The following is a 17,498-nucleotide window of genomic DNA, read 5'->3' on the forward strand; positions in this document are numbered from 1 at the left end:
GCGTTTCATGACGGCTCCAGGCCGTCATGAGCACGGAGAGGGTTAAGACAAAATCTTAACTTAAGACAAAATCCTAACTTAAGACAAGTAAATGCCTTCTGCAAATACCAAAAGTAGTAAGTTTAGGATTTTGTCGTAAGTTAGTTCTGTGAAACGGCCCCTGTATGTGTAGAGTCTATGAGTATGCAGCACAGATGTGTATCACACAGTGATTAAAGTGTTCGCTGCTTTGGTTCTCATAGGGCTTGTGTGTGACAGTGTGCACGCATTTGGACATAATACATTGCCTTGCTTTGGGCTTGATATTTAAAGGCCAGCAGTGCTGTATCTGTCCGTCATATTGGGGAGTCTCCCAAGTGAGCAATGCTGGCTCTGTGTGGTATTGAAGGAGGGGAGCATCCTGGGCAGGGTCACCCACGGAGTGAAGGGAAGACCCATTATAGCTTGGGGGTGGGAAGGGGGGACTCATCTTGCCACACTGTTAATGTACATGGAGTCCACTTACATTTTTATTCGAGTCAGTTTGATTTTCACATTGTGATGCCCCCAGTTGTCCACGTAGCCCAAACCTCCAGATCGTTTATTAACATCGCCCACGGCAAGGACACATGACTGACATCCGTGGACAGTCTCGGGGCTCCTTGGAAGTCCGGCCATGGTTTTACAAGGGATGGGGCAGTGCACACTATTGTAAAACCATGAAATATGGCTAGTGAAATAACACTGTCATACAAAATTTAAATTTCAAGAAACAGTGCTGCAGTGTCTTACCGTCTCCGTCTGCTTCAATCCAATGATGTAGCACCCGAGCTGCTTTCCCCTGCTCTACCACGCCACACACCTCCACGTCATGGGATTGCATTTCATAGTATTAAATAAGGATACCGTCCGGGCGGGGGGGGGGATGTTGCATTACGTCACAGGGACACATAGGGGTAACAACTCAAAGCCTTAGCCTGTGGGACTACCTAAATAGCAGCGCTCAGGCAGACAGCTGAGGCGCTATAAATGCATGACAATGCATTTCAGTGCGGTGATACGGACTACCACACTGAAATACGTTAGTCTAACACCTGATGCATGGTACGCAATCAAGTACACAGGTTCTAAAACAATTGCCTCGTTTTTGTTGGCACACACTAGTCCGGTAAAGTATTGGTACAATATTTTAAATACAATTGAAGATACACATTTAATTACTGATACTACTTAATCTGAAAAGTGAGGTTGGATAAATAATGTAATATATGATAAACTTCAAAGGTGTAAATATGGCTATACCCATTAGCTTACATTTTAGTACGATTTATTCCACGGCACAAAGCGTCTTGCATAGGCTGGAGCTAAGAATTAGGCATAATAAGAAATTCAGAATTCAAGTGAAGAAAAACATACGTTTGTTTTGCTCTGCGAAGTACATTATGTACTGACGTAAGGTGGAGTCTCCGATCAGATAAAGACGCTTTCTTTGCAAGCAGTTCAGATAATCTTCACCTGTTTTGTAGGACACCATATTGCAGAAAACGGGATGCCATATGTTTTGTAAGAAATATCCGCTAGGGTAAGGAGACACCATTCCTGTCTTGCATTTTTCAGTCGGTTTACTGATATTTCCTTGGGAACAGAAAACAAAAATAGAAACAGTGTTACAAGGTTATTCATATCTAATTTTTCACTTTACAATATATGGAACTGTCTGTGTGCAGCTAGAAACAACTGGGATGTTTTCTACTCAGGTGTCCGCCTGACCGACACCAACAACTTGGTACACCAAGTAATTAGGTGCAGTGTGAATTTTCAGGTTAAACTCTAAATCACATTTTGACTTTCCCCTTCTGCTGATTTTGCTCCTCTTCATTTAGTATTACTTTTAAGAGCTGCAACTTCTAAACAATATTCTCAATGAACTTAACAAAATACTCACACATCTTCAGTTATTGTTAAAAGTCGATGTTGGCTTTTCACCATCATGAGAAATTGCATAACCCATTGTAATGAAAGAAACTCCATGAAACTTAAAGATAAGTCCAATGTACACCCACCGGATAATCCATACTAGCAGTCGGATGCTACAGCTGACTCTCAACTACTGAGATCAATGCGTTCCAATACTGACATGGTTAGCATTCTTACAAGAGAACATTTCTGTTAAAGGGCAAGTTACAACACATCTTCCCTTTATAAAACAAAGGAAAAAAAGAACAGAAGAAAAGAAGACGTGAGAGCAGGTTGGAGGCAGAGGGAACAGCATATAAAACGAACAAAGCAAAAGGAGAACAAAATAACAATAAAGTATGAGGCAACATTTCTATTGTAGAACATAATCTAGAAGGTGTGTAGGCAGCCTTCTGGGTCAAACAGAGCGTCCAGAAAGATCAGAACGAACACCCTGGGAATGTCTAACACCACTGTGGGGTTGTCTGACCTGAATTTAAAAACCCACACCATCATCCCCACTCTCACATTTAGAAAGGCGGGCCATACTCCAAATATCACCACCAGTGAGCATAACAATGTTTTTCATAACTTTGATGATGCGTTTGGGACCCAAAAACTTGGATTTACCTTTGGGAGACCACACAGCCTTTTTTACAAAAACTGGATAACCCACCTTCCAGTCACACTTGCGCACACCCATTTTGGCATCAAACCTTTGTTTGTAATCATCCTGATACTTCCTGACTCTCCAATCATCTACATTGTTATTCCTGACTTTGCTACTCAACCACACAGGATTACGTTTGGAACCAGCGACCCTGCCCCTAAGTTTCCTGAAGGGAGAGCAACCCGTGATACTGTTGGGAGTCTTCCTGTGTGCCCATATTTTTTCCCTAAGGACTCCCTTGAGGGGGAAACCAGTGTTGACAGCAGTCTGGGCACACGCTCTCACAGACGGTTCATGCTCTCTTCTAAGCCATTAGCCTGTGGTGAGTAGAGAGCTGTACAATGATGGGTGATGGAAAGATCTTTTAGGAAATCACTCATCTCTTGAGAAGTAAATTGCACACCATTGTCGAAGACCAAAACGTCAGGTATCCCTTCAGAGATGAAAACATCCTTCAAAAATGCAATAATGTTTTTGCTAACAACAGAGCTCATACAGCATGCAGATATCCATTTAGCAGTGTAGTCCCCCAGGACAACCACAAACCTTTCTGTGGGGGCCAACACCTCAAAATATATATCAGGGACACGAAGCACATCCTAAGTATTTTGACGGATGTAACATGGGAGGATGGCATGATTATGGCAAGCCTAGATGTTACCTCCTTATATACCAACATAAGAACGGATTTGGGTCTCAGGGCAGCCAGGAAATTTCTTGAGAAAAGGCCAGCATCCCAATGGGCACACACTGAGATGTTAATGGATATGATGAATCTAATACTACAAAACAATGTTTTTCTATTTGAAACCACCTGGTATCGTCAGAAACAGGGAGTAGGCATGGGCTCCAGGTTCTCCCCTTCGTATGCTAACCTGTTCATGGGCAGGTTCGAGGAGGAGTGGATCTGGGGCCCACAGGGCGCAAAGTGGAGTGAATATATCATCTACTGGGGTCGCTATATTGACGACTGTCTGTTATTTTGGGCTGGAGACATGAATAGTCTCAAAGAATTTTGTGAATATTTAAATTCAAATCTGATGGGTATTCAATTAACTCACTCCATAAGTACTACTCAAATAGAATTCTTAGACTTATCACTGTTTATTGAAGACAATAAAATACAAAGTAGACTTTTCAGAAAACCGACATCTTGCAATTCCCTTTTACATGCTGGGAGCTCACACCCAAGACATCAAATTCAATCCATTCCCTTTGGAGAATTTACCCGAGCAAGAAGAAATTGCAGTAAAGATGATGACTTTTTAAAATGTAAACATAACATGAAAAGTAGATTCATATCTAGGGGGTACAATAGAGACATGATCGCCAAGGCAGAGCAGAGAATAGATAAAACTCCAAGAGAAGTGACCCTTCGTGACATACAGAGAGAGAACAACACGAATAATAAGATCAGATTAATCACCAACTATGATGATAAAGCAATTGTCTTGAGAAATAGCATGAGAAAACATTGGTGGATATTAAACAATGATAAAGCTCTGAACAAATATATCACAAAAAATCCTCTCATAACATACAGAAAGGGGAGAAGTATAAAATCCTGGATAAGTCCAACCTACCCAGTAAAATCTAAAACAGTTCCTGACTGGCTGACACAAAAAAGCATTGGTTTCCACAAATGTGGAACTTGTAAAATATGTCCCATGTCAATGAACAAGATTAAAACATTTCGCAACTACATGGGAAGAGAATTTGTGATTAAACAACTACTTAACTGCAATAGCTGCTTTGTAGTTTACATGATTAAATGCATTTGTGGTAGTTTTTATATAGGTAGCACGAAAAGAATGTTAAAGGAAAGGATTTTTGAACATATAAGAGCCATCAAACACCAAGACACAAGATACAACACTGCCACACATGTGAACCAATGTCCCAAACAAGGCAAATACAAAACAATTAGCTTCTGTGCAATAGATCAGGTAAAAAATGATCCAAGAGGAGGTACTAGAGAATTGGCCTTAAGACGCAGAGAAGCGTCATGGATATTGACTATGCGTGCGGGGGAGTACGGCATGAACTCAGATCAGGAACTGCATTACTATTTGGGTGACTGATATGGAATATTATACTGAACATTAAAGCATTTTTTTTAGATAGATGTGTTAATCACAACTGAATTGTACATAATGATTATACTATCACACATCTAAGTGTACCCTCTTATTTCAAGTTTGGAATAATGTGTTAATGTGCTAAGATTGCCAATATCACACAACTATCCAATATGGAGCGTATACTACTGTGTAAATAGAATATTGATGAACTTGTAGCCAGGACAACACAAATGTAAACTGACAACTGTGATTATATATATGTCAGTCGATAATGTATGTACAATAATATATGTCATTGACCCCACAGTTCTAATTTGACACCGTGAAGCCACTAACACTGTAATATGTTAATGCACTTTCAGTTTAAATATAGTCACTTTATTACACGTAATTACAAGTAGAACTAAGAGCACCGACGCACTGAGACTGTAGGAATATGGTGTTCTCTGTAGATACTTGAACACCATTTAAATATGGCGGATTAAGATGTCATATATCACCGCCAGACCTGAATCGTGAACCGGAATGGGAAGCCGGTGTATATTTACTAGCTTCCGGGTCATGAACGCTGGCTTTCAAAATACGGAAGACCGCTCGATACACTGGTGGGACTTCGCCGCCCTAGGACTCCATAATATTGGGAGGTAAGCGCCGCACACGTAACGGGTCCGTTGGATATAGCAGAATTACGAGCATAACCAAGTTACTACAAATAGCACTCACAATAACACGAGCCTGTGTTTTTGTTTTGGCAGCGGGAAACAACTTCACTCCATTTATATCACTGGAGGAAGGACATTACTATTTTAGATATATTTCGGGATCATATAAAAATATTACTGGAGAACGGCGAACATTAAGAGTTACCGATTTGAAGGTAAGCTCTTTACCTTACATTGGCTGGAATAAAAATTAAATAAAGGTTTTAATAGACCAGATTAGTACAAAATATATTCGTTTTGTGATTTCTAGCGACCTTATTGATACAGACCAAGACCTGACAAGGAATTATTGCCCATGCCACATAAGGCTGGGCCGGAAATATAACCAGCCAGAAGGTACGTTTTCTATTTCTGGCACGGTTCTAAAATATAACATTGTCATAAATTTAGAGGTATAATGTGGACCAAGTAGGAAATTAAATATCCTTTATAACTTGGTCATTTTAGGCACATAAGTCCATAAGCAATTGATATCAGGTAAGCCTGAGTATCAATTACTCAGCATCTTAATGAGTTGGATAGAGCACTTTTCAAATACACTAACTTGAATGATTAAACAGACCCGGCACCATTAATCACGAAAATGAACACAAAACGGGTTGACGAATACTGGGGTGAGCACAAGTCCATTGATTTGATTTATTATAGCACAATATACATAGGAGAAACTGTCACGAACTGTGGGGTATTCTTTCCATCTCTCGACATTGAGATTTCTCCATCCGTTTCTCTATGAGAGATTACTATCACTCCCACCTCCTTTTCCTCCCCAAACGCATGGCTTTATATTGCACGAAGATATACATGAAAAATGTTATCTCCTACTTGCTTTCATGTAAATAGATTGACTTAATGTATATTTGATGATCACGAGATAGTGTATCTCGCAACTCCAATATATTTTTTGTATTGTATCTTTTCCCAGCCCTGATGAAGTCGTGGGTTTCCGCCCAATCGACGAAACACGTGTTGGCTGGACTGAGGGAAAGCATTTGAGATTAAATGAACCCTATTTCTCTTCATTCGTGTATTTTTTGTTGAATTTGAAAATACTGTATTACAAATCTTTGTTGAATCATTTCTGTTGGTGTGATAGGTTCTGTACTTATCACCTCAAAAGGACCAACGATGTTGATGGCTAGTTTGGACCAGGGTCATTCAGGAAAAGCCACAGGGGAAAGCAGTGAAGTGTTGACCTTCCTGAACTTGTCATTGGCAGCACAAATGGTGCAATCCCTGGCAGCCTCCTCGACCTGCTTATCAACTTCTTGCCACCAGTAGGACTCCCTGACTCTTGCCTTTGTCAAGCTATGCCCCAGATGACCTGCGTGTGCTAAGTTAATATTTTTTTCCCTGAGAGAGTGTGGCGGAAGTAATCTATTCCCTCTGAAAAGCTCACCATCGATAATGTTTAGCTCCTCACGAACATTCCAATAAGGTTTGACAATACTGGGAACACCAGAAAGAGCAGGCCAAGCATTAACAACAAGTTCCATTAGTGGTCCCCTGGCATCATCACAAGGAACACCAGATGCCCATTCATGTTTATTGAGAGCAAATTCCTTTACCCAGGACACAGCACGGTCGGGGGAGAAGGGTACAGTTTTTGCGACTGACTTTCTGGAAAGAAAATCTGCTGGGACATTCCTAAGACCGGGCAAATATTCAATCGTAAAGTTATATACCCAGAGTCCCTCAATTCACCGTTTAATTCTGGGAGTAGTGCTCTCCACATTCCTGCACGCAAACATGTGAACTAAGGGCTTATGGTCAGTGCAAACTAAGAAAGGTAAGCCCCACAAGTAAAACCAGAAATGGTTGATGGCCAAAGTACAAGCCAACGCCTCGCGTTTAATCACTGAATAGCGTTCTTCAGCTCCCTTCAGTGAGCGTGGGGCAAAACAAATGACCTTCTCATTAACATCAACCATTTGGGACAGAACAGCAGCCAATCCCCGTGAACTTGCATCAGTGGTGAGGATGGTTTTTCTTCATACGTCAAAATGGCCCAGGGAAGGCATGCTAGCAATCTCACCTTTGACAATCTTGAAAGCAATTTCACAGTCTTTGGACCAGTTGAAATCAGCCCCCTTTAATCATCGTCACCAGAAATGAAATGAAGAAACTCCATGAAACTTCAAGATAGGTTTAATGAACACCCACCGGATAATTTAATGCAGCAGTCGGACGCTACAGCTGACTCTCAACTACTGAGGTCAATGCGTTCCAATGCTGACATGGTTAGCATTCTTATAAGAGAACATTTCTGTTAAAGGGCAAGTTACAACACATTGTTAAAAAGTCCAGAAGACGATCAGCAGTTCTTTAGTACTTTTATTCAGGAGGACAGATACAGAGCACCAGCCCAAGAAACAGCTCAAATCCAACTGCTAAATGTGCAGCTGGACAAAATAGACCATTGTGTTGTCATGGAATGCAGAGGTGCTGCCCGACAACAGTGTTATGAGGCAATGGAAATAAAACATAATTAGCTACACAACGGACCAGAAGATGAGTAATAAAAACACAGCAGAATATAGCAGACTAAAACCCACAGCACATATTCCCCCCACACAAAATGATCAAAAGAAAACGTTCTGAGATTCATCGTGAAGATGCAGAAACAATTGAGAACCAGGTGCCAAATTGGTCACTTACATTTCAGGACATCTCATAGTCTTGATGCCAAATCGGTCTGAATCTCAACCTCCTGGAGAGCCCCGAATCAGGCATTCTAGAAACAGGAACATCACAAGGACCCGACCGCTCAGGCACATCGAAATGATCATGACCATGTTCAGACACGTTGGAACCATCACTCCACTTGACCAACCCGGACATGCTCCACACCTCACCAGACTTCAACGCAACAACATTCTTCCTCACTTCCTTGATAACAAAAGGCCCCATAAATCTGGAACAACCTTTCTTCAAAAGACCTGGATTCCTAATCAATACTTCATCACCAACACACCAAACCTTGCCAAGAGCAGAATTATTTTGGTCTAACCTGTTCTTATTCTTTCTTGGTAGAGTCTCCGTTTGGACACAAACTGCTTATCCCTCCTTACATCATCCACACAGTCTCAACCACGCAGAAATTAACTTATCATGAGGTTTCCTACCTCTCAAGATAGAAAAGGGGGAAACGGAGGTCAAACAGTTGGGTGTATTGCGGTGAGCCCACCACATTTCTCTGAGCATCCTCTTAAGAAAGGACCTAGTCAGCAAAGCCCTTTGAGCACAACTCTTCACCAATTTATTCATACTTTCAGCCAAACCATTGGCTTGTGGTGAATACAAAGCCGTCTCACGTGAAATAAATCGAACTCCATTATCTGTGATGGGATGCTTAGGAATGCCTCCCCTTGAGAAATCCTCAGAAAGAAACTCAATAACAGCACTGGTGTTGACAGTAGGCACACATTTGCTGACTTCCCACTTAGAAGCGTAATCCACCAACAGCAAAACATAACACTCATCATGAGCAAAAAGTTCAAAGGGACCAGCAATGTCCAATCCCAACTTGGACCAAGGCTCTGCGGGAATCTCCACAGGTGACAGAGGTGCAGTGCGTGTCTTCTTGCTCTTGTCACTATTGGCACACTCCCAACAGTCCTTCACTACATCTTCAATCTGCAGATCCATGATTGGCCACCAATACCATTCACGAACCTTAGCTTTAGTTAGGTTCCTACCCATATGTCCTTCATGGGCCAAGTTAATGAGTTTGCACCTCATATCACAGGGAGGTATCACCCGATTACCTCTGAATAACTTCTCATCCATTACACACATGTCATCATTGACATTGAGAAAACATTTCAAAGACTCCGGCACATCCTTGTCTGCTGGCCAACCCTTCACAGTATACTCCTTTACCATTTCCAATTCCTTGTCACTTTGAGAAGCCAAAGACCACTCCTCCAAATTAACAGCTGATTCATGCACCCAACGCCACAAGGGAATTCTCACCTTCCACACAAGACTGATCCAAGGGCATCCTAGACAGGCAATTGGCAACAGCATTCTTCGGGCCAGGCACAAACTCAACTGTGAAATTGAACTCAGTCAACCCTTCCATCCAACGCTTGATTCTTGGAGAAAGATTATCGACCTCCCTGCAAGTACAAATTTGACACAAAAGACAATGATCAGACCTGATAACCACAGGTAAACCCCGGAGATAACATTTGAAATGGTGAATAGCCCAGAAAACCGCTAATGCTTTTCATTCAATCACAGAATATCGCTCTTCCGCACCCCTGAGAGAACAGGAAGCAAAAGCAATAATCCTGGATTCACCATCCACAACATGTGAGAGGACCGCACCCAACCCCAAGAATGCATGCATCAGCGGACAGCACAGTTTTCTTACAAGCATCAAAATGTCCCAAAGTAGGCATGCGACCAATGACATCCTTGATAGTGTTGAAGGCAAGAGTACAATCATCAGACCATGTAAATCTGGCACTCTTCTTGAGCAATATCCTCAACGGAGAAGACACACAACCAAAATTGGGAACAAACTTAGAGCAGAATTCAGCTAACACCAGTAATGATCGAACTTGGTCTCCGTTTACAGGTACTGGTGCCCTGACAATGCTCTCAAAAAGATCTAATTTGGGACTGATCCCTTACCCAGAAATTGTGTGACCAAAATAATTCACAGATGACACCCAAATTTGCATTTTTCTTTCTTGATAACAAGACCAGCATCCTGGAGTCGCTGGAAAACCTCCCACAATTGTTTGTCATGTTCATGTTGATCCTTCCCATAAACAAGAGTTCACAAATGGGTCCGATGGGGAAGCTGATGGTCTAGAGATGCCTGTCCCCTCAAAGGCACAACTCGTCGCTAATGTTAAAAAGTCCAGGTGATGTTCAGCAGTTCTTTAGTAGTTTTATTCAGGAGCACAGATACAGACCACCAGCCCAAGAAACAGGTCAAATCCAACCGCCAAAGGTGCAGCTGGACAAGATAGACCATTGTGTTGCCATGGATGACACATGGAATGCAGAGGTGCTGCCAAGCAACAAGAATAGGAGGTAAATGGAAATAAAACATAACTAGCCACATAACTGACGGGAAGATGAGTAATAAAACACAACTGAAAATGGCAAACTAAAACCCACAGCACCCATGAATTTCCCTTTCTCTTCTGAAAAGTGAACTTGCCCCTTATAACTACTTTTCCCATTTACTTTGGTAACACTCGTCGCAGAATTCTTTCCTGCTCCTCCGGTGTCAGCACATGAACCATGATGCATTCACAGCAATTAGATTCTCAAATATAATTCGTTAGTCTGTAGAACACAGAAGATGAGAAAGCAAGACTGAATATTATTCTCAGCAATCTAAAGGCACCCTCAAATACTATGAAAGCTGTTGTATCTCCAGGTTTCTCTTTCAAGATCACCTGTCGGTAAGCTATCATACACCCCCAAATGGTAAAATATATTTCACTACTTTGATGTGGACATCCATTGATGTATTTTCTGGTATGCCTGTTAATTCGCCATTTGTATTAAATGTGCAAGTCACAATGTCCATAATTGTTAGACCTGGCTTTTTCAGCGGGTTTATCCCCCAGCGTTTTGATATTTGGAATCCTGTTTTTGACCCTGTTTTTGCTGGTTTTTATGACTCTGGGCACTTTACCACTGCTGATCAGTGCAAACGTGCAAATCCTCTCTATGTACATTGTTCTAATGGATTGGAGTTTCTAGGATTGCCCTATTTGAATCATTACTAAGTCCCCAGTACAGTGCACTATGTGCCCATGGCCCATAAGTCAAATGCTGCTAATGGGCCTGCAGCACTGATTGTGCCACCCATACAATCAGTCTTTAAAAAGGTTCTCAGACCTGACACTGCAGTGTCTGTGTACAGTCTGGCACTGCAATGTCAACCTGACAAGTGCAACACTTGCCCCAGGCCCTAACCTTCCCTTTTCTTACATGTGAGTCACCCCTAAGGTAGGCCCAAGGTACCCCTGTGGGCAGGCTGCAGTGTTTGTGAAAGGTAGAACAAGTCCTGATGTGTGTGACATGTCCTGATAGTAAACTACAGTGTATTTTGTTTTTCAATGTTGAAAGGCTATCTGTCCAATAGGGTAGATTGGGAGTTTATTTATAACATCTTATAAGTATAACTTCCATTGGGACAAGATGGAAAGTAGGAGATTAGTATGCCTGAACTCAGAATATAACAATGCATCTTTTAGTAAAGAATATTTCTATGTTGTGTGTTTGAAAATACCTCTTTTAAAAGTGGGTATTTTCTTGCTTAGCCATCCTGTGTGCCTCTGCTGGTTTGTGGTTTGACTGACTTTGGAGTGACAGGGGCTGGGGATGTGCATTATTGGTAGACAGCCACTCGGGGGATGAGGTGTGTCATGTCTTTCCTGGATGAGTCAAGGCTCGGCTGCATAGACCTGAGCATTTAGAGCAGGGGAGAGATTTACTTGCACCTGAATGAGTCTGGTCTGCCTCCTGCCGAGAAGCTGGACCAGAGAGGACAAAACTGGTTTTGACTGAGCACCGAGTCTTTCTGCCACAATAGAACAAAGAGAAATGCAGTATAAATATTGGGGCCCAGACTCAAGAACATTAGAATACTTCTGGACTCAAGAGGAACCTCTGCCAAGGTAAAAAAGGAAAGCTGAAGGAGAAGTACTGCTCCTTTGCTGTATGCGTTCTGTGGTCGGCCTGCAGTGGCTGTTTCTGCCAAGGAGAGAACAAAGACTTTGCTGTGTGCTGTGTATCCTGCTTGAAGAAGAGCTCCAAGGGATTGAAATAGAGCTTGCCTCCTGTTCTGAAGTCTCAGGAACACAAAGACTTCACCACCAGCTGCCCTGAGCTTCCTTGCGGGGAATTCTGACCTGCCAAGAGGTGTCTGTTGCTGTGTTGGGCCTCTGGAGGTTGTTTCTGCTGTTGGGAGCTGGAAAAGAGACTCAACGAAGAGAAGCGCGACGCATCTGCTCCAGTATCTGACACATCACCGCTGTGCCGCTGAAGAAATCAATGCAGCACCTTACCACAGCTGGAGAAATTGATACATGCCAAATCCTGTGCACCGATCTCCCAAATCCGAGATCAGAACACCGATTCCGATGCAGGCCCTGCAGTGTGGCTGCAAGAACCAATGCATCGTGGGACTGCAGCTGGAGAGACCAAAGCAGCGCAGTTGCCGCCGCCACCGCATCGAGGACCAACGCATCACTGATCCCAACGTATCGCACCGGGGTGCCAAGTCTACAAGAACACCGGGATGCAGTAAGAAACCAACACATCACCTACCCTTCAGTGAGAAACCAACGCAATACCTCCCTGGCTGTAAAGAACCAACACATCACCTCCCCTGGAGTAAGGAAGTGACGCATATCCTTCGCTGGGCCTAAGGAACCGATGCATCACCTTCCCAGCAGCTGTTTTTGTTTATGATTTTGATGCATCCAAGGTACATTGTGTTGAAAGTGTTGCATTTATAGCTTAATATGGGCAGAACTGTTTTTGCCTTTTAAGGATTACATTTTAATTACTATATTATGGATTTTTGTCGTTTTGGTCTTGTTTGGTTTAGATAAAGATTACTTATTTTTCTTAACTGGTGTGGTGTCCATTTGTAGTGTTTTCACTGCATTACTCTATGTGTTCACAAATGCTTTCTGCACTGCCTCTGAGATAAGCCTGTCTGCTTGTGCCAAGCTCCCAAGGGGTTGAGCAGGGGTTATTTTGGAAGGGTGTTCCCCTTACTCTGACTGGGAAGAAGGGTCCCTACTTGGACAAAAGTGCAAACCATTATCAAAGAGAGACCCACATTTCTAACAATGATCTTCTAATTAGCCTTCTTTGAAACCATTATAGGTGACAACATTCTGAACTCATCTTCAAGACCTCATAGGCTCACTTTACAACTTATATTTCACTTGGTTTGTATTTTCTTGGCATTAATCAGCATTTGGAACATTTTACTTCAGCCAACTCACCAGCCTATATTTGTACTTCCCCACAATCTTTGGCAATATCTATTGAGCTGTATACAAATTTAGGACATTCTAAAGAGGAGAGATGCAGCTGACCATGCAACAAGAAGGCCGCACACCTGTAGTCGCTGCAGCGTCGCCTGCTGATTCCCATTTACCCTGAAAACTGGAGGAGATGCTGGCAGAATACCTGACAGTAGAGTTCAGTCAGGCATGGAGGGGCTGCTGATGAAAACAGAGGGCCCAGAGTGAATGGCAGACGGATGAGGATGCCGATTCCTGAGGAGAGCAAGATGGCACCAGTGGAAAGAACCTGGCCTGCTGCAACCCTCAAGCATTGCCAGGACCACCTATCTCAGCACTGGCAGACAGGGAAAACTTCAGACAACCCTGATGGGTAGGGGGGATGGAATCCTGTGCGGCAGCAAGCAGGATGACCTGCATTCCTACCTGGAGCACTAAACACCACTTGGTAAAAGGCAATGCTCACTTTTGCAGCTGCAGAGGAATCAGTTGGATGCTGAGGACAGGGCAGTTGGATGGCTACTGATGCTACAGAGGTAGAAGGGCCTTGCAGGTATGCAAGGCAGACGAGGAATCACACTCCAAGGGACCATTCGCTATGGCCCAGGAGGAGGCACACCACAGCACAGCAGAGATAGCAGGCACCAACTGAAGAAAGCCTCAGGGGGGCCTCCAAAATATGTGGATGCTGGTGACAGTGCTAAGCAAAATAAAGTGATTCAGAGGATGACTGATGGGTAGGCTGGCAAGCACCAAGCCCAGCGTGGTCTGCCTAACTGGAACAGAGATACCCCCACCGCACAGACTGAAACTCACGACATGGGGTTGCACAAAGCAGAGCTCCACGGAGCCAAGGACATCAGAACACCCCTCCCTTATTCGCTCACTCCCTGGATAGGATGGAGAAGCCCCGTTATGTTAAGGAAATGTCAGTGACTTAGCAGCAGTAACCGGGGACACCCTCCCCTCCATGTGGGAACCAATGCAAGCAGCCTACTGAGCATACCCTCCACTCTAGACTGAGACATGCCTTATGCCAATAAGTACTGGCCCTGCTAGTATGGGAACAGCCGATCCATAATTGCCAGGCAATGCCTCCTCCAGAAGAGAACACAAGCTTGTGTCAACTGGTTTCAGCCCTATTTGGCCTGGTGAGTGACGTACAGATTGAATGCTGAGGCACTGTGAGCAAGGAAATCCCATTGTGGCATGCCCTTGGTCATTTTGAGCATTACATCATACACACTAAAGGTGATCAGAAGAATGCTTCCAAACAGGCTGAACCAGTGGTTGTTAACCTGTGGTCCTGGGACCACTGGGAGTCTGTGAAGCCTACTCAGGGGAGTCCATGACTGCCTATAAAATTAAATAACAATAACAGTTAAATTGTATATAAATGGAGAAGCAAAATGTGCAATCAAAAATGTTAAAAAGTTCTGTAAATGTGAAGGAATATGAAATTGGATGCTAAGAATTAAGTTAGGATCCACAGATTGATTCATGGGTGCAGTGCATGTGCATTAAAAAGAGCATAGTATGCATGATGAGTGGCCTCAAGGGGATTTTGATAATCTCCAAACTTCCTATTAAAATGTTGATTTTTTTTATATTTGCTTCTTCATTAAATAATACATGTAATCATTTGTGTATGTGTATGATAAATGTTTGCTTCTGTATAAGTGTGTATTGTATATTATTTAAAGTATAAATCATCTAAAATGCTTAGGCTGGGATCCCCAGCTTCCAGTAATGACTCAGTGGGTGTCTCTAGGTTCCAGTAATGATTCAGTGGGGGTCCACAAAAGTTGAAAGGTTAAGAACCACTGATTTAAACCAATGACAATAGCTCTGGATATCATTAGAATCCATAATTTTCTGGCCCAATATGCCACTTTAAAAATTATTTTACAACTGGTTTTGTCGGGTGGAAAAATGTCTTTAAAATTTCATCAATAAGGGTGCGATTCCGATCTGGGGCGGAAAGCACTCCGACCGAGCCGGATGCGGGGTGTTTTCCGACCGATCAGGACTCCTGCAGTCCAACAGAGCGAGTACAATGCGGCCGTATGCTGTCTGACTCGGTTCGGTCGGACTCCCATAGAAGTCAATGGGAGCCGGTCGTACGACGCGTACATGGGCTCCCATTGACTGAATGGGTACGTCACGGACAAGTGCACTCCTTACAGTGGGTACACGTCGGTGCCATCTGCACCGTTCATGCCTGTGTTGGGGAGACCCATGGGTCTCCCCCTGTGTCCGAGTCGTAAGGCTGCGGGTAACAGGGGGTCCGACGGGGACCCCCAAAGTCCAACTCCGGGAGCTATTGTGAGCCAGACACTCCAAATCGATCCGGGTGTCCAAATTGAGCATCGTACTAGCTCGGTCGTGAAATGTCTCCATTGCGCGCCATGGTTTGCTTGTGACCGAGTCGCACATAGCGGTTCGGAGCCCGAAACGCTTCGGATGGAGATTTCGCGCTTGTTCGCAACGTACTTCAACGTCCGGACCCGTGTATGACTCGGATGGAAATTCAGCCTCCGAATCGCATCTAATCGAAGCTAATGTCAAACCCGATTCGGTGCCCTTCCGACCGAGATCGGAATCGGCCCCTAAGTGTACAGAAATAAAACAGAAACACACATGGATAAAGTCAATCAAAGTTGGGATGTTGTAATCTTTTTCCTTTTTTGTTTTTACGTTTTTTTTAAATAAAATTTTATGGCTGTCATGAAAAATTATTCATAGTTGATGAGGGCGCAAGGGTAACATAAGTAAATAAGTGATCGAAAAGTGACAAGGTGTTTTGAGTGCACATACAGTGCTATACAAAATTGTATATAAAATGTTGAGATCAATGGACATCCGTCCCTAGACATATAAATCTCCAATAAGCCTCCTATGGATTCTGTTATTTTGTGTGGGATGGAGAACGTAGGATATGGATTGTTGGGGTACGTCGACATTTTGACCCAGGATAGGGCGTGATTGCAACGAAGTGGCAGCGGGTCCTCTTCAGGACACAAGAAGGACAGCCTATCAGTAGAAGTGGTGTGGGGTACCGCTTGGAGTCTTTATTGGAATATAAAGAAGCATAATCCACCCTCGGGTTGGATTCTTTAGGGGAGCAAAGACGGTAATGAGTCACATTGCCCCAGCTGGAATCTGATCCATAGATCAAAGCTTCAGTATGGCAAACCGCAGACTGTTTGGGGAGCAAGAATCCAACTGGACGGTGGTTTACGCTATGAATAATTTTTCATGACAGCCATACAATTTTGTAAAAAAAAAATGGAAAAACAAAAAAGGAAAAAGATTACAATATACCAACTTTGATTGACTGCATCCATGTGTGTTTCCGTTTTATTTATGTACATTTATTGATTAAATTGTAAAGACATTGTTTCAACCGACAGAACCAGTTGTAGTGTAACTTCTAGACGCCCACGTTCTGAGGGACACTGGGTCACCCCATTATATTTTATGATCAATATGCCACTTTAGGCAGAGGTCTTCCTTATGGAAATCAGTACTTACCAGGCTCCTTATAAAAACAGTCATGCTAAACTGCCAGGCCAGGCCAGGCCAGGCCCCCTCTAGAAGCAGGAATATGAGCTATTGACAGACTGAGTCAACAGGAAACTTTACATTGATTTAATTTATTCCAAATACATAAACTGACAGCCTAATACTTTCTATTGATTTTGGAAGATGGCGGATGGGTAATGAGCTCTGACAAGGAGCTCCCCTTGGAATACTTTTTTGTCATGCCCCAAATCACTTTTGGCCCCCTTAGATACCAGGCACACTACAAACAACATGCCTCTGATCTGAGCTGCCAGATAGCACTTGTTTTTGGGGACAGACACTTATTTTCCAACATCATTTATTTACTGAGAGCAAGGGATGGACGTTACACATTTCGGAAAGACTGATGAAGAGAGACTGCCAACTATTGCAAAGAGAGAAAGCAAGAACCTGCAGGAGTGAGAAAAAGAGGCAGGGAGTGTCTGGTGGTAGATTAAAGAGGCATGAGGTGGTTTTAAGGCTACCAGCCTTGGTATTCTGCCCGCCGACATGT

At 43.1% G+C, this 17,498-nt stretch overlaps 1 protein-coding gene across 1 annotated transcript in view; it reads right to left on the minus strand.

The window, feature by feature from the left end:
• LOC144823338 (NXPE family member 4-like) overlaps nt 1-17,498 on the minus strand; it is a 328,593-nt gene that overhangs the window by 42,896 nt on the left and 268,199 nt on the right. Inside the window, exon 5 of the mRNA XM_078681787.1 lies at nt 1,396-1,614. Within this exon, the coding sequence (XP_078537913.1) occupies nt 1,396-1,614 (219 nt within the window). The remainder of the gene's footprint in view (nt 1-1,395; nt 1,615-17,498) is intronic.

This window comes from Lissotriton helveticus, chromosome 3_1 (genome assembly GCF_964261635.1).
Source record: "Lissotriton helveticus chromosome 3_1, aLisHel1.1, whole genome shotgun sequence".
Taxonomy (NCBI): Eukaryota; Metazoa; Chordata; class Amphibia; order Caudata; family Salamandridae; genus Lissotriton; species Lissotriton helveticus.